The sequence below is a fragment of the Esox lucius genome, chromosome 16 (genome assembly GCF_011004845.1).
Source record: "Esox lucius isolate fEsoLuc1 chromosome 16, fEsoLuc1.pri, whole genome shotgun sequence".
Taxonomy (NCBI): domain Eukaryota; kingdom Metazoa; phylum Chordata; class Actinopteri; order Esociformes; family Esocidae; genus Esox; species Esox lucius.
This window is the reverse complement of record NC_047584.1, coordinates 17673657-17696764: the sequence shown is the minus strand read 5'-3', so window position 1 is coordinate 17696764 and position 23108 is coordinate 17673657. Positions and strand designations below refer to the sequence as shown.

The 23108-nt window shown below is 38.8% G+C and overlaps 2 protein-coding genes across 4 annotated transcripts; both read left to right on the top strand.

The window, feature by feature from the left end:
- Positions 1-6998: 6998 nt before the first annotated feature.
- On the top strand, positions 6999-12967 carry dhrs9 (dehydrogenase/reductase (SDR family) member 9). The gene is made up of 5 exons (NM_001303639.1): positions 6999-7049; positions 10037-10351; positions 11602-11860; positions 12192-12355; positions 12610-12967. Exons 2-5 carry the CDS (start codon positions 10039-10041, stop codon positions 12831-12833), a joined length of 960 nt encoding a protein of 319 aa, NP_001290568.1. The 5' UTR covers positions 6999-7049; positions 10037-10038; the 3' UTR covers positions 12834-12967.
- Positions 12968-16964: 3997 nt separating this feature from the next.
- Positions 16965-23007, top strand: rdh1 (retinol dehydrogenase 1). Of its 3 annotated transcripts, XM_010890910.5 has the most exons (9): positions 16978-17044; positions 17637-17692; positions 17834-17937; positions 18131-18202; positions 18285-18332; positions 18420-18750; positions 19613-19871; positions 20043-20206; positions 21379-23007. In XM_010890910.5, exons 4-9 carry the CDS (start codon positions 18182-18184, stop codon positions 21633-21635), a joined length of 1080 nt encoding a protein of 359 aa, XP_010889212.1. In that variant the 5' UTR covers positions 16978-17044; positions 17637-17692; positions 17834-17937; positions 18131-18181; the 3' UTR covers positions 21636-23007. The 3 variants fall into 3 exon arrangements, with proteins under 3 accessions (XP_010889214.1, XP_010889212.1, XP_010889213.1); XM_010890912.5 differs by lacking the exons at positions 17637-17692; positions 17834-17937 and having other exon boundaries at positions 16965-17044; XM_010890911.5 differs by lacking the exons at positions 16978-17044; positions 17637-17692 and having other exon boundaries at positions 17781-17937.
- Positions 23008-23108: the final 101 nt, after the last annotated feature.

Below are 23108 nucleotides of genomic sequence, written 5' to 3'. Positions count from 1 at the left end.
CTTTATTGGGCCAAGACAATGTGGAAAGGTTTGCTTTTCGGAGTAAAGATTTCAGTTTTTGTAATATTTTTCAACTGAATCCAGTTGAACCATAATGCATTAGCACATGTGCACCGGAGGCATTAGCATTAGACCCCTGGGCCACCTGTCACCCACGTCATATAACAGCTAATATTAAACCAATAATACAATAGTCGGTGGAAAATGTATATCCAGGGAATCATCCCTTAAACAACTAAAACCAAGCTTAACATTTTTCATTTAGTATGACACCCCAGATAATCAAACCACCACAACCCATACATGTTGTCTTTGTTTTATAAATATTAGGGTCTTCATTATTATAGTCTTGTTCCAACGTTTAACAAGTGGGATACATAGCTATTCATGCTCTGCGCTTGTGCCACAGTAAACCCAGCCCAGATTGACATACACAGCAGTCGGGTGGGTTAGGCGATTTGGTCTTTTTAATGTTGATATCTGCCATATGAGTGAACTAAAAGCACTTCAATATAATATGTATTCCACTGAACCATAGATAGTAGCCTACTGTTTCACTTTAGAACATTCTGACTCTCTAAAGAAATACACGTAAATACGTCCACTACTTTAGGCTAATCGCTACTTCGTGTGACGAACTAGCCTTTGGCATCATTCTTTGGAGAGGAGTGGGACAACGATATCCTGTCTCTATTTCTCCTGTTCTGCAGGTTGGATGTACAAACACAGAATGTTGTAACAAGTTATTTAGACTTACAGTAGGCCAACTGCAATTGAAAGTGTACTGGAATGTGTGTATTGGTGTATATGATGGATTAGAATAATACAGTGCGCCATGAAGTACTGCCAGTGGACTACTGAAGACTGGAAGAAGGTCTTATGGACAGATTAATCCCATTTTAAAATCTTCTGTTCATTATGCAGGGTTTTTGTACACCTTTGAGTAGGCAAATTAATGGTTCCTCAGAGAGTGACACAACTGTCAAATTTGGAGGTGGAGCGTGATGGTCTGGGGCTCATTTGCTGGATCCTGAGTTGGTGACTTGCACAGTGTGAGTGAACCAAAACGACTGCCACATTTTTTGGATGCCTAGTTGGTCAGGGTTTCATCCTCCAGCAAGATATTGACACAAAACATACCTCCAGGCTGTTTCAGAAATACCTTAGAAGAAAAGAACAAGAATGGGAATGGGCAGCATAGTCTCCCGACTTAAACCCCATCAAGCTGCTTTGGAATGAACTAGGCAGAAGGGTGAAAGCAAAGCAACCTACAAGTGCAACACATTTGTGGGAACTTATGCTTCAGTGTTAGGGAAAAATGTACAGTCCTAGGCTGAATAATTTATTTTTTGTCTCCATTTGTGTATTTGTTCTATGCTTTAATTTCAGAGTACAATAAGATATGAAACAGTGTACATTTCTATAAAACCTGGAAAAATGTAGGTGTTCTAAAACCTACCATTTACCAGTTACCATAAATTTGTATACGTTTATTACATTGTTATTGAGGAATGAAGAATGAAGAATGACAGATTTTATTTAAAGAACTAAAACATAACAGAACTTGAAAAAAGAAAAGCACATCAAAACAGAATAACAATTTAATTGCTATACTGCCAGCTATACCATCAGCAATGATTTCATTTAACAGTTTGTGAGTCAACAGGCAAAGAGATTTAGGAAAAATAGTAAATATCACAGGCTTAACAAGTTAGCGTTGGTGTTTTCAGGTGTCATTTCTTTGTAGCCATTGCCTAATACATGAGAGACAAGAATGTTTTGTCTAATTTATTTAGTATTCTCTAACCTTTCGCATTTTTATAGATGACTACGGGAGTTTGGCAGGTGTGTCACCTGCTATATAACTCAATAGTGATAGGGGACTGCTTATGAGTTCCTAATGACTAGTATATTTAATTGTGATACTTCTTCCGAAATTTCTCGTTGTGCCAATGATCATGGAACACCTGTTTTTTTTAATTAAGAATTAGATTTCTTTAGGATTTTTTTTTTTTTTTGCCATTTCAATGTCCAGTATCATACCAGAATGCCAAACCTTAGCAGAGGAATATTATACACCAAAGGTATCCTTGAAATACTCCAATGGCATTCCCCAAATCTGAGATTCAATACGTTTTTTTGTCATACCCGTTGAAACGTGAAAAACACCTTTGTTGTAATCTACATCACTAAAGTCTGTACAGGAAGGGAACATTCAGTATTTTGAAGTTACCTTTTTGCTTCCTTGCCCTCTCTTCCAAAGGCTGCCATTGTTAATAGATGACAGCACCTCATCAGCCACAGCCTTGGCATAGGCCTGGAGCTATGAGCTCCCAACCTGTTTATCTGGTAACAGCCTGAGAATTGAATGGATCCAGAGGACTAACTGTTAAAACATTTTTACATACAAACTAGACTGGTTTGTCTGGTATATTTAGCAGACCCACATTTCCCTCAACCCAATGTACACAAAGAATACAAAAGTGGTGTGAGCTCTACCACACATACTTAGATTTAGAGACTGTTACATCCAGGAACACAATGACTGATCATCAAAGTAATATAACACAGTATGTTGTATTTGATCTCAACGTGGCCACTAGTCCAGCAACTAGTCCTATAATAAGTGGGTTACTGAAATGACCAACAGGGCCAAATTCCACCCTCCAGTTAGTCCCACCATGAAGCCAAAGATGAACAGGCAGATCATCTTGGTGAAGATAGACACCTTGTCTGCTGTAGGATTGTTGATCTTGTTGATGTTGCTGAGGTGAGATTACAAGTTCAATAACACAATGGTCGGAAGAAAATGGGTCAGACTCAAAATATAAGGGGCATTCATAGAAACATCCTTCAAACATCCTCCCTGATGCACAGATCTCTTTAGATAATTGTTCATGGATGTGTCTGATATCCTGGTGTTTAATTCTCCAATTGAATTGCAGTCAAACCAGACAATCTCCATATTTGCATGATCTTCCTAAAGTTATTTGTCCTGATTCTCTAGATGTTTTTGGCAGCAGCAGATACCTAGAAGGCAATCGACACAGAACAGGATTGGTTACATGTTAAGAAACATCAGTTTCGGGTCAAAATAAGACTCCCTGTTGAATAAGCTTGGAACAACAGACGTCCCCATGTTAAATGGTCCGCTGCAACATAGTAAAACCCAAGGTGGTTGGGCGTGCCCGAATTTTTAATTATACCACTAGGCCTTTAACCTACACAGCCTATCCCACTGGTTGGTTTCTGATATCCATGCACCCTGGAAGGCCGTAAAACAGGAACTAGTATATCTACTCAGGTTGCAAGACCTAATGTTTTCTGGCACGTCTTGCAAACAGTGCATTTTAAGGTTTGGCAATATAATCGCTTACTCCGTACAGATTTTCTCTATAGTTGAACACTTTCTGAAAATACAACTGTATTGGCACAAATCGTGTCCTACATGTATATGGTGGAATAATAATCTTCTGACAGGTGGCAGAACATTCATTCAAGACTCACGGGCCCAGCAAGGCATAAGTGTTTTAGAAGACATTAATGGCCCAACCTCATTACGTAGGATTATTATCTGCCTATGACATAACAAAAAATTCAGTGTTTCTCTATGTCAGGCTATGATGTAAATGCATTGATCTGTAGTCTGTACATCCCATGGGGCCACCATGACAACGTCCATTAATAACAGAATCACAAACCAGGGACTGTGTGAGTGTAATAACCTAGCAGTCATTAGCCTGTACAGATGATTCACACTGGAAAAACACAACATCCACCAATAATTGAAGGATAGTTACAAGGGACATCTGAGTAAATTGATCTCATGAAAAACATTTTATATAATGATACAAAACAGGTCTTTATGTGAATGCATGCAAGTGGTTGAATGCCACAGGAAGATCCATTCCATAGGCATGGTGTTCATACATGGGGAATTAATTTAGACTTACTATATCCAAACGTGAAGAAATCAACAGGATGCATACTCATCAATAACTCATTATTCAGATTTCTGGGGGGAAAAAACTTGATTATCCTCTGAACGGTTTCAGTTTAATGCCTAGGAGGGAAGATGTCAGGATAGACAGGATTTTGTACTTTCTTTACAGACAGTTATTAATCACCACCTGAAACTGATAATTAGTAATAAGTGGAGATGGCCTGTATAAATCATAACAAGTGTTCCTGAGTCATTCCATTCACTGTCTCTTACAATGTAGCTACAGTGCAACAGTCCTATTTAAAAAAAAAATGTGATCTATCATAACTATTTAAACTAAATCTATTGTACATATGTGACCACGAATGAGTAACAGTGGTGAGAGATGGAAAGGTACCTTTTTGCCCTGGATCACTGTGTTTCCTATTACAACCCTGTTTCCAAAAAGGTTAGGTTGCTTCATAAAATGTAAATACAGAATGCAATGGTCTGCCAATCATTTAAACCCTATATATTCAACATACACCAATGGTCTGTCAATCATTTAAACCCTATATATTCAACATACACCAATGGTCTGCCAATCATTTAAACCCTATATATTCAACATACACCAATGGTCTGCCAATCATTTAAACCCTATATATTCAACATACACCAATGGTCTGCCAATCATTTAAACCCTATATATTCAACATACACCAAGTGTATTCGCATTCTTTCTTGATATACTTTGTCCTATTTTCTATTGAATATAAGGTTTTAATGATTTGCACATCATTGCATTACATTTTATTTAAACATTTATCAACGTCCAAACTTTTTTGGTTGTGCAAAGACAAGATATCAAGTGTTAAATGTGAGACATTTTATTGTTTCTTGAAAGATATTTACCCACATTGAATTTGATGCCAGCAAAACCTTTCAAAAAGGTTGGGACAGAGACAACAAAAGAATGGAAAAGATGTGTAATGCTAAAAACTAAACCTGGTGGAATATCACACAACTAATTAGGTCAATTGGTAACAGGTCAGTAACATGATTGGTAATAAAAGATCATTCCAGAGTGGATGTCAGAAGTGAGGATGGGGAGGGGTTCACCAGTCTATGCAAGACTGTGGGCAAATAGTGCAACAATTTAAGAATAACGTTTCTCAACGTAAAATTGCAAAGAGTTTGGGATCTCATCATCTACAGTAAATAATATCATTGGCTGGTTCAGAGAATCTGGAAAAATCTCTGTATTCAAGGAACAAGGCTGAAAACCAATACTGGATGGCTGTGATCTTCGGGCCCTCAGATGGCACTGCAGTGATGTTCTCTACGATTCTGTAGTGAACATCACTGCATGGGCTCAGGAATACTTCAGAAAACCATTGTCTGTGAACATTACATCGCTGCATTCACAAATGCAAGTTAATACTCTACCATGCAAAGAAGAAACCATATATAAACAAGATCCAGAACCACCGCCACCTTCTCTGGGCCCGAGCACATTTAGGATGGAAAACTGCTCTGTGGTCTGACTAATCAAAATTGTAAACTAGTTTTGGCACTCATGGACGCCATGTCCTCCCGACTAAAAACGAGAGGGAACATGTGGCTTGTTATCAGCGCACAGTTCAAAACCCAGCATCCATGATGGTATGGGGGTGCATTAGTGCACATGGCATGAGTGACTTGGACATATGTGAAGGCACCATTAATGCTGAACAAAATACACAGGTTTTGTTGCAACATATGCCACCATCTAGATAACATATTTTTAAGGGTAGGCTTTGCTTATTTCAAAAAGACAATGACAAACCATATTCTGCATGAATTATAACAGCATGGCTCCATATAGTAAAAGAATCCGGGTGCTAAACTAGCCTGCCTGCAGTCCAGACCTGTCACTCATTGAAAACATTTGGCGCATGATGAAATGAAAAATACTACAAAGGAGACCCCGAACTGTTGAGACGCTGAAATTATATATAAACCAAGAATGGAAAAAAATATGTTCAAAACTACAGCAATTGGTCTCCTCCGTTCCCAATCGCTTACAGAGTATTGTTAAAAGAAGGGGAGATGCAACACAGTGGGAAACATGCCCCTGTCCCAAAAGAATAACATTTCTGTTTGATATGTTGTCTTTGTACTATTTCAATTAAAATTATTTGCACATTATTGCATTCTGTATTGATTAGCATTTTACACAGCATCCCAATGTTTATGGAAACAGGGTTGTATACATCTTTGGTGTAATAATTAATATGATTGTGTATTCTGTATTATAAACCAATTTTGAATGCCATGTGTCTGATAGACATGATATACAGTGGATATAAAAAGTCTACACACCCCTGTTAAAATTCCAGGTTTTTCTGATGTAAATGAATGAGACACAGATAAATCATGTGAGAACACCTTTAATGTGACCTATAATGTGAACAATTCAATTGAAAAACCACCTGAAATCTTCGAGTGGGGAAAATGTGTGTAGACTTTTTATATCCACTGTAGGTGAGCAATAAGTCATGAGGGGTTGGTTCAGAGCTGTTCTTAGGCACAAAGTATCTAGATAAAACGAGATAACGTTTTAAACAAATCACTTGTCTTTACTATTACAGCACTAACGTAGGCTTAGCTAACAAGTTAATGTAGGCTACTCAAATAAAAAATGTAATTCATATGACGTGTCTTGTGTCAATTGGCTATCTTAAAATGAATCAGTAATTGTAATTCGCTCTGGAATAGGGCGTTTGCTGAATTCATATTATGTGCATTTAAATACTGCCGATATAATGAATAATGCACTATTCACCCCATATGACGGCCTAGAGTAGAAATGTTGTTGACTAGGTAATTATTTAAACTGCTTAATTCAGTATATATTTGATGCATAAGCCTTTGAAATTATCAAGTGGTTTCAAAACATAATATGTAAATATAGTTACGAAATGTTTTCATGTCCAGTAGATGGAGTATATCGACGGTCGGTCAAATTAGCCTATTTCACACCGGAAGATAACGAAAAAACTATTGGCCAATCGCACTAAAGTCACAGTTTAGTGATTCAGTAACTCGAAGAACGCTTTTAGGGAACTACATTTCTGTTGCTGTGGTAAGTACCCTTTTTACAATCGGACAATTCAATATTTACTGAAAAGTTACACATCTGTACAACAGGTGAGTTGCGGCATCATGGACGAGTGTCCCTTTTCTTAAAGTAGCAACTGCCAACTGTCTTGGAGAAGCAATTGCTATTTTAAGCTTTTGCTTTTCCGCTTTTAGTGTTTCTTTAGTTGAGAAATAGGAATCTGAAGTTGTCATTGATATTAGTCACTAAAAGAAACAAATTGGCACCCGAGAAAATGTGTAACTAGAACATTAGCTAATTGGTCTTATGATTAGTTTTGCGTTAGGTTAGACGGTTAGTCTTAAAAAGAATATACATTGTATCTGATATGGGCGTTTCTGAACAGATTGTGGGCGCATACCAGTTATTACTAATTCATCTGTAGGGTTCAACACGGTATAGCCTGATTGATCAGAGTTGCGTTCGATTCGTTATGGTAGGCTAAGTTCTGGACTGTTTATTTGGACGTAATTAATGTTTTGAACGAGGTGTTAAATCATGTAGTTGTGACGTGGGTTCTGAAATGCTGTCAGCATGGCCACTTTATTTTAGACATGTTCTTTGTTTCAAGCCACACCTCATCACGCTCAAAACAAGCCATTTTAACTCAAAGTAGATTCAAGGAAGTTTTTCAAAAACATGTCCTTCAGTACATATTGTGGAGCCCATATTCCTCTAGACTTAATCCCAAATGATCCCCTTGCCTTCACCCCTTAATTAGTTTTTCATGACCCTGTCGTTTCCGCAAGTGTCCCAATGTTGAGGGAGTCAAAATGATTGTTAATTAGACCCTCCAGTGGCCACTTCCAGAAATGCAATGATGCAGCCTTCAAAAGCTGCATCATTATTTTTTTAGTTTACACAATTACACACAAAATAGTGAAAATGCATGCCCAATTATATGACACATGCATGACATCTGACACACATGAGATAAAATAACCTCCTAAATTAAATGGTTATGCAGCCTTTATGTCAGTTACACTATCCTTTCTCAGCTTGCACTAGGGCTGGGTGATAATTAGATAAATATCATTATCAAGTTTTTGAAAAAATTAAGTAATTGTTTATATTGCATATTTTGCTTATAATTTATTCAGAGTAAGAAAGGGTTATTCATTTGGGATGTAGTTATAATGCTGCACACCAGTGGTATTTTATTTGCACTATTCTGATTCCGAAGTTATAGAGAATACTAATTTAAAGTTTAACAAAACAAATTGATCGCTTGCATTCAACTTGAATCTTAAACAATATATAAAAAAACAAAAGGTTGTTTTAAAAATTTTTTATATAATATAAATCATTAATATTGTATCGATGAAAAACATTTGTGATGTATGTTTTTGGCCATATTGCTCCGCCCTAACTGGAACCTTACTGAATAATGTGCTGTACACCCTACTTCAATAATATCCAACTTACTTATTTTGACCTCCCAAAAATACCTCAACCTACCTGACTCCCTTTGCCTTGAATGGGACTGAGTGTGACACCTACAAATACCTTGGCATTTGGCTTCATTGCTGATTTGATATCCGTATATCAACAACTTATATTTAACAATGCAACAGTCTGCGTCTGGCAGTCTGCTTCTCTAACCACTACTGAGTGAGTAAGTCACTGTCTAGTGTAGTTCCCTGTCCAGTATAGGGAACATGCATGAGGCAAAAATATCTGTGAAGACCACACTCAGCAACTTTACTTTCCATATTGGGTCACATTCCCTTGGGCGTTGTTGTTTGTAGTTTGTCACTACTAGTGTTTTGTAGCCTGTTGCTGTCTGGAGACCGGGCTCTGGGCCTTTCTATGCTAGGTGTAGTCCTGTCTCACGATCCCATCGGCTTAGAACACGCATCTGCTGTTCTAGGCTGTTTCAGTTAGTGCAAGTCCTATGTCTTTGGCGTCTGCCGGTCAGGCAAGACTTGCTGTCCAGGCTCTAAAGTAGAATCCTGCACTGACGGCCCGAGAGCAAGACCTGGGGGCCAAGTCGACACCCATTTTTGGCATTTGCATGGCTGGGAACATGATGTATGCCTCTGGCCACTGAGTAGCCGTTACTCTCCAGAATACACAATGTGCGCTCCCGTTAACTGGACAGTCCACACCAGTCCCTACCCAGCAGTCGGTTCTGAGAGTGAGACAGGAGGGTAATGGCCCTGAGCTGGCACGTCTCTTTGACAGAGGCTCCCCCTGGACGTCATTACATGGATGTGCCTAGCTTTGGATCGAACTGGGGATTTCTGGTCCTCTGATACATTTTTGTTGTCATTTTTGTGGTGGGCATTCTGTGCGGCAAGCCTGTCAGCCATGCCTGTCTGAGTTTTTATTTTTATTTTGTTGTGTTCCCCCAACCAATATACTAAATGTTTAGATAAAATAGTTGAAATCTGTTTAAAGGCCGATTTTAAAAACCGTTCTGCCAATGTACAATATACAGTAGATCGGTAGACAGATCCCTATCTTGTAAACATATTAAGGCAGGCAAACAGCGTTAAATGTTGTGTGCTGTTTTCACAATAGTAGCCATATCTAAAAAGAGTAGGCTGTGCGTTCTACAGCCACTGTTTGGTAAGAAGCAAGGCATTTTATTTGAATTAACTTACATACCTTCTTGGTCCTGGTAAAACAGTTTTTGTCAAAATGCAATTAGTAAATACATTCTTTCAGTTGTATTTGAACTCATTGCACATATACATACATGAATAACATACATTGTTCTTAACTGTTTCACTTCTACATTTCTTGCACTTTTATATTTGCACTTTTGGTTAGATGCTAACTGAATTTTGTTGTACTGTGCTTGTACTTGTTCAATGACAATAAAGTTGAATCTAATCTAAAGTTAGCTGATCCTGTCAGTAAATAAAATATGCTGCAGATGAACCATACATTTGCATATCTTTGCAAATAGAACAGGATTATTTGTAATATGAGGAAGGATAATCTAAATTAACCCTTTTCTGTCTCAGAAATGTTCCTGATTATCCTTGGACTGGTGGCTTTATGGTTTCTCTTCCGCTGGTATAGGGAACTCGCAAGAGTACCGAATATAAGAGAGAAATATGTCTACATAACTGGCTGTGACTCTGGGTTTGGGAAACTTCTGGCTAAACATCTGGACAAGCTGGGCTTCCGTGTGATTGCAGCCTGCTACACTGAGAGGGGTGAGGAAGAACTAAAGAAGGTCTCTTCTGAACGACTGAACACAGTCCACCTGGATGTCGTCAGCACTGACAGTGTCAACAAAGCGACAGCATTCATCAAATCCTTGGTTGGGGAGAAGGGTGAGTGTCTTTGCATGCCACTGTTAGAAATCTGCGGTTACGTATAGTGGTCAAATAATGTAGAACCTGTATCAAATCGAGGGAGAAGTTCGCTCAAGTTTATTGGAAAATTGCAGCACAGATGTCATTCGGTGAACGTTCCATTATCTGCTCACTGTAATGTTAGTTTCACGCTGATATATACTTTGAAGGGTGTGTCTAACTAGCAAAGATCAGGTTTCCAAGACAGTAACCCCCCATGCCAAATGGTCAATGTGAACATTCCTGGGGTTCGTAGAGCACAACCTACAGAGAGATAATCTAAACAGAGATGTTTCTGTTGTTCTCATTATCTAGGCACATTCACTTCCAATGAAACGTACATATTGTAATTGTTAATGCTCAGATTCCTCACCACTTTAGACAAATGTTACACCTTTTTATACAAACTGCATCCAAAATTTCAAAATAGGATAAGTATTTGGTAATTCTATTAAGTAATTATCCAAATATCTAGGCTGCCTTCTGGGGCTTTAAAAAACAATTGTATAGCCCCAGAAGGCAGCCAGGAATTTTGCCAAAGAGAGAGGACCAAATGTTAGGAGTACATAGAAGTATAATAAATAGATTGCATAGTAATAGGATGACAAACTGCACTTGAGGGGGAGTCCTTTTCTAAGAATGCACTACTTGGAGTACAGAGAATGTGAACTAAAGAAGCTAATAACCGTGCTCACATAATAATATCTCAGGTACATGCAGTGCTCCTGAATGGCACAGCAGTTTTTGTCCTTGTAAATTGGGTTCTTATCCTGACTATGGCATACCAGCAGTGTTCGGGAGTCCCAGAAACATGTGCTTTGGCACAACTCGTCACTTTTTGATGATGACGCATGAAGTATTTAAGGGACTATTATTTTTTTAATGGAAAACAATCAAAGTTAAAATAAGATGTAGATGCTTTCGGTTTTCTAGCTTGTAGGCAGACCAATACTTTTATTTTGACCCATTAGAATGAGTAAAATGCCTGTGTTCTCAGTACTTTTCCACACTGGGGGTCGGATGCTGCCCCAGCTATATTCTTTTATTGTACTAACATGAGTCGGCATTGGTCGTGTTACTATGGAATGTACAACCACATACCTAATTTCACCCGACAACTCTGACCACACCCTGCTCAACAGCAGTGACTTTCCCCCATGTGCCACAAGTGGCATGTAAGCCGTAGCTGTGATTTCTGTACTCATTGGTCTGCTTTCTTACTGTTCTAGGTCTATGGGCTGTGGTGAACAATGCTGGAGTCTCTGTACCATCTGGTCCCTGTGAATGGATGACTATTGAAGACTACAAGTCCATGCTGGATGTGAATCTCAATGGGGTCATTGGCGTGACGTTGAGCGTCCTGCCCCTCATTAAGAAGGCTAGAGGCAGGGTGGTGAACGTGGCCAGTGTGTTTGGGAGGATAAGTGCGTTCGGGGGTCCGTACTGTGTCTCTAAGTTTGGAGTGGAAGCTTTTAACGACAGTCTAAGGTGAGATGCTGTGCTTGAACACCTCATAGTAATGTCTGGATTAAAGTAAATGGGCTGGTATTAAATGCTGCAAAACCGCGTGTTTGATGTAGGGGACACCATTCCATTAATTCGGTTCCAGCCATTGCTGTAAGCCCGTCCTCCCCAGTTAAGTTTCCACCAGCCATGTGTTCTTTTCATTTTATATCAGTTAGTTGAATGTAATATTGCATATTGAATGGTGATGGGCAACTCCGAGCCATATTCACAAAATGTATGGCGCCAGCTGTGATACTGTATTGCAAATACGCATTTATCTGTTTGTTGTGGCACATTTGTTTTTGAATTTCAGAATGAACATGGCAGCATTTGGTGTCAAAGTCCTGTGTATTGAACCAGGGTTTTTCAAAACAAGTGTGACTGACATACATCTCCTGAGGTCAAATTTGAAGAACTTGTGGGACAAACAGCCAGATGATATCAAGGAGCAATATGGTCATGACTACCCAGAGAGGGGTAAGATCTTTTCTTCTTTTACACATCAACATGTGTATACTGCAGCAGTATATTAGGTTCACATAGGGCTATCATGACCTGTGTGAAAGAATGAAATAAACTCCAAATGCATCAGCAGAGATTGACATCAAGGAAGTCAGGCAAGATGCGCTGCATGACTTTTTAATGGTATTTCTTTATATAGATCTGAAACAGGCAACAAAATGTATTAATGAAAATCAGCTAGTTGACAGGATGCAATACTTTTCTTCCAGCGAATGTGACTTTGGAGAAGAATGTTGTGAAGTGGCTGGATGCGGACCTGATGAAGGTTGTGAACTGCATGGAGCATGCCATCTCGGCAGTCCACCCTAGGACTCGCTATTCACCTGGCTGGGATGCCAAGTTTGTATGGTTGCCACTGTCTTACCTGCCATCTTGGTTTTCAGACAAAATGCTCCTCAAAGATTTAGCCAAGCCGAAGGCATCTATCCATTAATGTTAATTAATTTAATTTACTGAAATTAGAAATAATTCTTCATTCACACTAACGGTAGTGCAAGGAAAGTCAATTTTTTATCATTGGAAAATGTGATTCAGCCAATGAATAAAAATAAACACACATTTTCAATCTAAACAGCTATTTGTAATGTATTCAATTTGTCAACCGCCTACAGAATTCAACCTACAACATTTGGTTGATGTAGCCATAGCACATAGTGAATTTGTTGGGATGTGACTACAAAGGTTATTATGCTCTGATTAACCTTTATTTTCAGAAACACAAAATAACCATACAAAGGTTTGTGCCCTAGTAAGCTGTAATATTATATCCGTATAATGTCTTGCCAATTGACACAGTGTTTGCACTTATTAGGATGGATTCCTCAACAAATGCAAATTTACCACATTTCTAATGGCCAAACATCATTGTGGCTGCCTTTTTTGTCTTTTAGATTTACAATGAAAACTAGTCAATCATGTAGCTTCATTTACTTTGAATGGAAAAATCAAACAAAAGATTGTTTAAGATTGTTTATCTTATCTCAATATTTTAAAGATGATAATACATGTATATAGTTGCATTCCTGATGTATTTTTTGAGGCTAGGTAACAAAAATCCTTTAAGAATTCGCTACAGGGTGTTATGGGAACAATTTCAATCTGTTACCGCGGTTTAATGGACATAGCAGGCTTTTTGGGTAATTTCACCATTCAGGTTTTCTGTAGGGGATTCAGATCCACTTCACATTAGTTCTGTGGTGTGACACCTTTTTATCAGTACCAGCATTAACTTATTCAGCAATTTGAGCTATAGTAGCTCGTCTGTTGGATCGGACCACTCGGGCCAACCTTCGCTCCCCACGTGCATCAATGAGCCTTGGCCCCCCATGACCCTGTCGCCAGTTGACCGCTTTTCCTTCCTTGGATCACTTTTGATAGGTAGTGACCACTTCAGACCGGGAACACCCCACAAGGGCTGCAGTTTTGGAGATGCTCTGACCCAGGCATTGGCCCTTGTCAAAGTTGCTCAGATTCTTACGCTTGCCCATTTATCCTGCTTCAAACACATCAACTTTGAGGGCAGACTGTTCACTTGCTGCCTAACATAGTCCACCCACTGACCGGTGCCATGATAACCCAGATTACCAGTGTTATTCACTTCACCTGTCAGTGGTCATAATGTTATGGCTGATCGGTGTACGCCACAGCATTTTGATATCTGTGTAAATACCTGCAGGACAAGGTGACTTAGATCAATATTGGCTATTGGAAGAGTTAACTGAAGCAATTAAGTTGACAAACATCCCCTTGTCCTGACAATATTTACACAGTGGTCAAGTATGCCTTAACGAAACACAAACATTTAAAGTAGTTATAAAATTCATTAAGGGATAAATCAATGGTGAAATGCCGGAAGTAGCTACCAATACCACATTTTGCAGACAGGTTTTATGGGGATTATTTTAAATCCATAATCCAGTAAGAATATGTGTATATATTTTTTTAGTAAGCTTTGTGTCAAATATGCTTCAATACAGAGAAGAATAACTGGTAAATGACTTTTTTTTCCACAGCTGACCTGATCAACACAACAAAGATTTTTTAAGAAGTTGTTTACCACCCCCTCAAGTGTATAATTTTTTATGTAACAGGCTACCAACATTATATTAAGACCATGAGTGACATCTGTTCTTTAAAAATGTTATTTGATAAATGCATTGTATTTACTTTGGTTGTAAAATACTACACTGCACTTATGTTTCAAACTGACTGGTCCTTTATTTGATTTATTCAAGTTGCTATTGGCATTGGGTAGTCAGCATGGCACTGTTGACAGCGGTAGAGCTGTGGTCAGGTAGCACAATACCTGTCTCGTCAAGCAAGCAGATTCAATAAGCTGGCTTTCAATGTCAGAATGAACATGGCAGCCTGTGGTGTCGAAGTCCTGTGTATTGAACCAGGGTTTTTCAAAACAAGTGTGATTGATATACATCTGAAATAAAATTTTGAAGACTTTGTGGGACAAACAGCCTGAGGATAACAAAGAGCAATATGGTCATGACTACCCAGAAAGGGGTAAGATCTTTTCTTCTTTTACACATCAAACTGTATACTGCAGCTGTATATTAGGTTCACATAGGATTATCATGACCTATGTGAAAGACTGACAAGAACTCCAAATGCATCAGCAGAGATTGATATCAGCATCACATCAACCTGTGCATGCTGCAGCAGTATATTAGGTTCACTTCAGATTACCATGATCTGTGTGAGAGTTGCCTGTTGCAGTCAGGCAAGTTCAACCTGAATGCCTTTTCTTCAAATGTGACATTGGAGAAGAATGTTGTGAGCTGGTTGGATGCGTACCTGATAAATGTTGTGAATAGCATGGGGCATGTCACTTCTCCAGTCCCCCCCTAGGACCTGTTATTCGTCTGGCTGGGACCTGCTATTCATCTGGCTGGGACCTGCTATTCATATGGTTGTCACTGTCTTAAGTGCCATCTTGGTTTTCAAACCAAACGCTCCTCAAAGATTTAGCCAAGCCAAAGGCATCTATTAATTATTGTTAATGTTATGGAAAAACTTTCCATAACATTTTTTTTTTTTTTTTTTTTTTTTTATTTACACCAACAGAAGTACAAAAAAGTACTTTATTTATCATATGAAAATTGTATTCAGCGAATGGGGAACTTCATTCATTTGTCAACAGCTTACAAGATGCAACCCGCAAGATTAATTTTGCAATAGCACTTAGTGAATTTAGGGTGTGATTACAAAATGATATGCCCTGCTCAACCTTTATAACATTTTATTTGAATCATCGTAAATGTGACTCTTTGCTCTATATAATTACTGATCTGTGATCTGCTGAAACAGCCTCGGTTACAGTCAAACAAAATATAGTAAATCAGGTATAATGGCATTAAACAGTAGAGTTAATGAATTTGCTATACTGAAATTGTGTTATAAACAAAAACCTTTTGGAACCCTTTTGAATTGCCAGCAGATTCTGTTCTTTGTCACCTCCTTCACCATTTCACTTGGTGTGATCTTTGGTGGACTCACAGACCTTTTCCATTTGTACAGAATCTGTCTGACTGTAGACTGATTGACGCCCAAGTCTTTGGATATTTTTTTGTAGCCTTTTTGCATGTTCTTTGTTACACTACACTGTGTTTATATATGTATTTATAACTTAGATCAGTAAAAAGTAATGTGATGTCATTCCGTCATACACGCCTCATACTGTATACCACAGCTTTCAGCCAATCAGCATTCAAGATTATTTCCACCCTGCTTACTTAGTTTATACCAGTTCAGGAGGGACTGCTGACTACAACTGAGTTGTGTTTTTTTTCAACTAGCTAATGTATGCAATAATCGTTAAGTAGATCCAAAAAGGGCCGTCTGCTAAATCATTAAAATGTAAATGTAAGTCAAATGTTTCCAGAGTATTCTACTGAACTGGGTTCCTTCTACATTAATCTTTAACCAATGAATTGAAAAGATAAATAAACACATGGCCTTCCCCTGTTGGCAAATCAGATAAAAGGGGAAGCAGTTATAAGATCTCTGTAAAGCTTGCAGCTAATGTGGGTTAGTACACTGCTCCAACAAATTAAGGGAACACTTAAATCACAGATTGGGTCTCGATTCTCTTTTTTAATTAAAGATCAAAATGTTTACTGTATATTGTGTTTTCGTTGAGAAGAAAATTACGTAACAACGGTCAATGGAAACCAAAATCACCAATCGATTTGAGGGCTGGATTCAAACTCGCACCGAAAATCAAGATCCATCTATCATCATTCTGGTGAAAAAAGTGACATTCTCCTTTAGGCCTTGGATAGTGTATACAGTAACTACAATGTTCAACAACCAACTTGATTGAGCATGAAGAATCTATTGTGTTGTATAATCCAGGTCTTCAAACCCCACGGAGACTTACCCAAAAGGTCACAGCTTGCTCGAAAATGTTTCTGACTTGTGGACTCAAATACCTCCGTAGTCAATATTACCCAATCAAGTCTCTAGGAAATGTTTATCAGAGCCACCTCTATGCAAAACAGACCTTTGACATTACTGCTCCAAATCCGCAGTGAATTCCTTAACTTTGTAGCCACTCTGAAACATGTATAAGTAAGACTGAGGAGCGCCATATCCTGCATTTCCATATACAGAAGGATAATACCAAAAGCCATGGTAGGTCTAAATTATAATAACACATTTCTGTAGATTTTTCAATGGGGTTGTAATATATTCATAACAATTGTAGTTAAAATTACGGGATTTGGGGAAAGTTATCAGAATATAACCTTCAGCTTCTGCAGTAACCTATATTTCGAGCTGTATTTAGATCAAAACCTTAGGTAACTGAGCATGCCGGGCGGCTTTCATTACACCGCGGCCTGTAAAATGATTTCCGTCTCGACTATCGAACATACATGAAAACCGTGACATTTCCTGACCAACAGACACGCATATTGGTTCGGTTATTGTGCACATGCAGTGATATCCATTAGAAAGATATAGTGTCCCATTATACTACCTATCCCATTTTCAGAATGATCAACCAAATACCTTCGATCCAAAACCCAAAACGTTTCGGATAATTGCCTATATAGTGCACCCGTTATTTATCATTCAATTTTATAATTACGCAGTCCCTAACAAATATTGTTAAAGAGGTAATTTTTTTTGGCCTAATTCTTGTTTTCTTACTAGCAAAGGTCTCCTTCAAAACCACAAATGCCCAAAACATGCTTATCTTGCTTTCTTCTTTTTAACCCGCTAGACGTGTTTGTCATGTGAATGCTTCGTACACACTGAAGCATGCAAGCACGTGCACAGGTAAGGCTCAACCTGTGCAGTGCACATGCCCCTTTGCCATACAGTTACTTTCCAGTTGACATTATACAGGTTGGTCTCTGTGACCAGCGTCGCGCACCCCGAAGGGCAAGCGTTGTCCGACAACTCTGCCCATTTTCTCAGTTTCAGCACCCGCCTCAAGAAAGGTCTGTGCACCGCTCCGAAAGCATGTGCGTATGATCAGATGGATTTCTGCATGCGATTATGACAACCCAATAATCCTTCAGGTGTGTAGGCCTAAACCAGATAGACCCGGATTATTTAGTTAAAGGGCACACAGGCCTACAAGCAACTGCGAAAATTTACGGAATAATTATATTGTCGGACACAGATCTGTCCGGCAACATTTGTTTTATTCGATATGGTTTATCAGATCCTGTTAGTCATATTCGTAATCGTAATGCTGTATCTTTTATACAGGCAAACACGCAAACTATATAAATGAAGGAGAAATGACAATATAGGCCTACAATGGAGGAAGCTGTCCCCGATGTAAGTGTGATTTCAAAAGCAAAACCAAAAACTAGGTGTTATTAAAATTATGATAATATAAATTAAATTTGTTTGCTTACAGGTGTTCCCTATGGTGTCTGATGATAATATACTAATAGAGTTTTGTCAGGTAATATAGTTCTATTGATGTTTTTGTAACATTAGGACTACTTTGATTATGCAAGAAATTAATTTGTTCTTTCTTGCGTCTTTTTAGGCAATCCTGTCAAACTTGGCCCTATCTTGCGTACTTATTTCCGTTACAGCCATCGCCATCGCCTGGTTTATTAGAGATTCTTTCATTGTTGAAGACTTGGACAAGAAACATATATTTATCACAGGATGTGATAGCGGCTTTGGCAATCTGGTGGCAAGGCAACTTGACAGAAAGGGAGTTCATGTAATTGCTGCTTGTTTCACGGAGAAAGGTGGCTTGGATTTGAAGGCTGCTGCTTCTCCCAGACTAAAGACGGTTCTATTAAATGTAACTGACAGTTTGAGCATCGAGAGAGCGGTGGAGTTTACGCGCACGGAGGTTGGGGAACGAGGTATGTATGGACGGCAGCAAGGCTGAGTCGAGCATCGTGAAAGATGCAAATTGGGTAGGGTGCTTAGTACTTTGAAATAATTTAAAGCTTCGTTCAAATAGGAAGCCCAATTCTTATATATAGTTAATGTGAAAATACTTGGTTATTGGTCAAAGGACCACTTAGTGGAAATGGTCTTGCTGTCTGAATGGAGCCTTTCTAGCGCATGAATCTTACCCATGCATCTTTTCAAACCGCTTACCGCCTTGGAGGAAATACAGCTAATACCTAGCACACACATTTCTCTGTAGACTTACATATTACTGATATATAGCCTACCCAATAATTTTTGAGTAATATTACACGTAAATGCATTATGCGGTTAGTTCAACTGCCGTACCTCATCATAGCATAATATATAGTGTTTTACTCCTTTGTAAATAATTTAAAAGTAAACAAAAACGGTATAGCTTAACAAAAAAGTTCGGCTTACTAAACCACATTGTTAATTGCCTATCATGTATGATAACGCTTCAAATGTGGTTTAGCCAATATTTCCAAGAGTTTTCTCACACCTGCTCGGAAGGCAGCAGTAGCCTAATCCTAAGAGTTTAGGACAGATTAAAAGAGACTGTCCAGATAGCAAAGTAATGTATGTTTTATTCTCATTTCAATTGAGCTAATCAGCTGTCTGGATTCCATCAATGGGGTCACTCTAAGACATGATCAGAAATATTTTCTGTGTTAAAAACTGTGTGTTATTTTATTTATGATACATAGCCATTGCAGGTATCTCTTTCTACCCACATTTTTCAACATATAATAATCAGGCAGTATCACACTTCTTTGGAGTCAGAAGCCAATTGCCCCCTCTGTGTCCCAGGTCTGTGGGGGCTCATCAACAATGCTGGGAGAGCCTCACCTATGGGACCAACAGAATGGATGCAGTTGGAAGATTTCGTGAAGATCCTGGACGTCAATCTAATAGGTCTGATAGAAGTGACTCTAAAGTTCCTCCCACTCCTAAAAAAGGCTCAAGGAAGGGTGGTCAATGTTGCCAGTATCCTGGGTAGGATTGCCCTCAATGGAGGAGGTTACTGCATATCCAAGTATGGTGTGGAGGCCTTCTCTGACAGCCTCAGGTACCGTGGCATTTAAACTACATTAAAATCAGTGAACTAGGGATTGATTTCCAAGCACTTTATTATGCTTGGAAATGTGATGTGCCGATTTACACCACAGAGTTATTAATAGATTTAAGCATCTTATTGTATTAGCTAGGTCACGCCTAAGCTGCATGCTCTTGTGTTCAGACGGGATATGCATCATTTTGGTGTAAAAGTAAGCATCATTGAGCCTGGTTTCTTCAAGACGAATGTGACCAGGCTGGACATCATAGAAGCGGACCTGGAGAGACTGTGGAACCGTCTCCCAGAGGAAGTCAGGCACTCATATGGACCCACCTTCTTTGATGAATGTGAGCAAATGCTGCATACTGTATGTTGGTTGTATATTGAGTCATGTACCAAAGCATTCATACCATACCTCAAGTTCAAGTTGATTTGTCATTACACATTAACAACAGTGCAATTGCTTGGTTTCCAGTTCAGGCATAAGTAACACAATATAATATAAAATATAATACTTTTTTTTGTAAGTAATAAAATAAAGAAGTGGTAAGTGCCTGACTTAAAACTAGCCGCAAGCATTGTAAAGCAGGTTGTAGTATACAGATGGTAAGTTATTTTCTCTAGTCCAATAATCCATTATGAAACAATCAATTGAAATAATGAATGGTGAAATTTCCGATGTGCAAAAGATGTAATAGAATGACTACATAATATTACCAACAATTGTAGACTGATGCAATATTACCATGCTAATTAATGAGGTGCTCCATGGGCAGTAGATGCAGGAGAATGACCATGTTCATAACAGCACCAACCAGAACGATCCCAGGTCAGTGTAAGGTGGCTAGTTGAGTGACCGTAAGGGACAAAGTGTAAAGGCTCCCGTGTTTAGTCCAAGTGAGTGGGAGCAGATGTCATGCCTGGAAAGTGTTCAGATCCTCTGGCAGAGAAGCAGAGCCTTTCCTCCACACTGCTGATTTTCAGTGGTCAGTAATAGTTCTTAATCTGTTCACATGTTCCTGGTGTTAGGGACTCACTAGAGAGATTCCACGTTGTCCATGTATTGCTTTTAGCGGCTTTTATTTCCTTCTTAAGATCACACCTGGATGTACTGCAGTCATCCGAGTTACCAGAGTCAAAGGCTGCAGAACGTGCTTGGAGCATGTCGCGGACCTCGTCGGTTACCCACGGTTTCTGAATAGGGGATGAATGTACAGGAATCCGTGGTCCAACTTGGTCAATGCGCTTTGTTATGTAATCAGTCACTGCGTCCGGGTATTCTTCAATGTTTTCACCCACAGCTTTGCAAAACCTTTCCCAGGCTGATACGCTGGAGCAGTGACATAATCTGAATGGGCCCTGTTTATAGGCAATTCCTGTTTTAGTCTCTGCCTGTAAGCAGGGAGTAGCAGAATCGAGGCATAATCTGATTTGCCGAAGGCAGGAGGGCCTTATGTCCATGCAGAAATGAAGTGTGAACATAATCTAGAATGTTCATGATTGCTGTTTCCTGTTACAGATCTTAAAGTTCAGGATTTCACAATGGGTCTGCTGTGCAGTGCAGACATCTCCAAGGTGAGCAACTGTATGCAGCATGCGCTTACAGCCCTACACCCACGGACGCGCTACTCACCTGGTTGGGATGCCAAGCTCATGTGGATCCCAATGTCTTACCTCCCTGCATTCATAGTTGACTTCTTCATGGCTGTTCTACTTCCTGTCCCCAAAGACTACAAAAAGATTTATGCAAACCAAATTGGTGTGGAAAGCCCATAAGCTACCAAACCTTTTATTTAGAAATAACATCTACATGTGATACTTTAGATAAAATTACATGTATCAGTTTTGTTTCTGGGAATATTGAATAATAGTGAAGCCATCAAAATTATGAAATAACATATAGAATCATGTAGTAACCAATAAAGTGTTAAACAAACCAAAATACATTTTATATTCTTCAAAGAAGCCACGCTTTGCCTTGATGACAGGTTTGCACACTCTTGGCATTCTCTCCACCAGCTTTAGGAGGTAGTCACCTGGAATGCTTTTGCTTCACTTTGTGGTCCAACTTATCCCAAACCATCTGGGTTGAAGTTGGGGAGATTATGGAGGCCAGTTCATCTGATGCATCGCCATGACACTCTCTTTCTTCAAATAGCCCTTACACAGATGGGTGGTGTGTTTTGGGTTATTTTCCTGTTGAAAAACATGATATTCCCACTAAGCACAAACCAGACAGGATGGTATATCACTGCAGAATGCTGTGATACCTTTGCTGGTTGTGTGTTCCTTGAATTCTAAATAAATCAGAGAGTGTCATCAGCAAAGCATCCCCACACCATCACAGTTCGTCCATGCTTCATGGTGGGAATCACACATGCGGAGATCATTTGTTTTACAACTGTTGGTTAGAAGCAAAAATCTATAATTTGTACTGATCAAAAGACTGATTTCCACTGGTCCAATGTCCATTTCTTATGTTTCCTGGCCCAACCAAATCTCTTATTATTGGTTTCATTCAGTAGTTTTCTTTGCAGCAATTGTCACCATAAAGGCCTGATTCACACTGTCTCCCCTGAACAGTAGATGTTGAGATGTGTCTGTTACTTGAACTCTGTGAAGCATTTATTTGGGCCCAAATCTGAAGTGCAGATAATTGACAATTTCTGAGTCTGGTTACTCTAATTAATGTATCCTTAACAACGCACACATGTTAATTGAAATGTATTCCAAGTGACTACCTTATGAAGCTGGTTGAGAAAATGTAAAGTGTGCAAAGCTGTCATCAAGGCAAAGGGTGGCTACTTTTTGTAGATTCTACAAAATGAAATCTGTTTAATAATGTTTTGGTTTGCTACATGATTTCATGTGTTATTTCATAGTTTTGATGTCTTCAATATTATTCGACAATGTGGAAATTGGTAAAAATAAAGAAATACACGTTGAATGAGTAGGTGTGTCCAAACTTTTAACTGACCCTATATATTTTCCTAATAAAGCAGGTAGTGGTACATATTCATTACACATACGGTGAATAGTGTACTGAATATATTTTATGAGGATTGATATACAGTGGGGAGAACAAGTATTTAATACACTGCCGATTTTGCAGGTTTTCCTACTTACAAAGCATGCAGTAATTTTTATCATAGGTACACTTCAACTGTGAGAGACAGAATCTAAAACAAAAATCCAGAAAATCACATTGTATGATTTTTAAATAATTAATTTGCATTTTATTGCATGACA

Excerpts from the sequence above, each read along its gene's own strand:
- dhrs9 (NM_001303639.1), top strand. The coding sequence starts at position 10,039 with ATGTTCCTGATTATCCTTGGACTGGTGGCTTTATGGTTTCTCTTCCGC. Across the intron at positions 11,861-12,191 it reads GCTTTTAACGACAGTCTAAG|AATGAACATGGCAGCATTTG; the intron begins GTGAGATGCTGT and ends TTTGAATTTCAG. Across the intron at positions 12,356-12,609 it reads TCATGACTACCCAGAGAGGG|CGAATGTGACTTTGGAGAAG; the intron begins GTAAGATCTTTT and ends CTTTTCTTCCAG.
- rdh1 (XM_010890912.5), top strand. The coding sequence starts at position 18,182 with ATGGAGGAAGCTGTCCCCGAT. Across the intron at positions 18,333-18,419 it reads TACTAATAGAGTTTTGTCAG|GCAATCCTGTCAAACTTGGC; the intron begins GTAATATAGTTC and ends GCGTCTTTTTAG. Across the intron at positions 20,207-21,378 it reads ACCCACCTTCTTTGATGAAT|ATCTTAAAGTTCAGGATTTC; the intron begins GTGAGCAAATGC and ends TTCCTGTTACAG.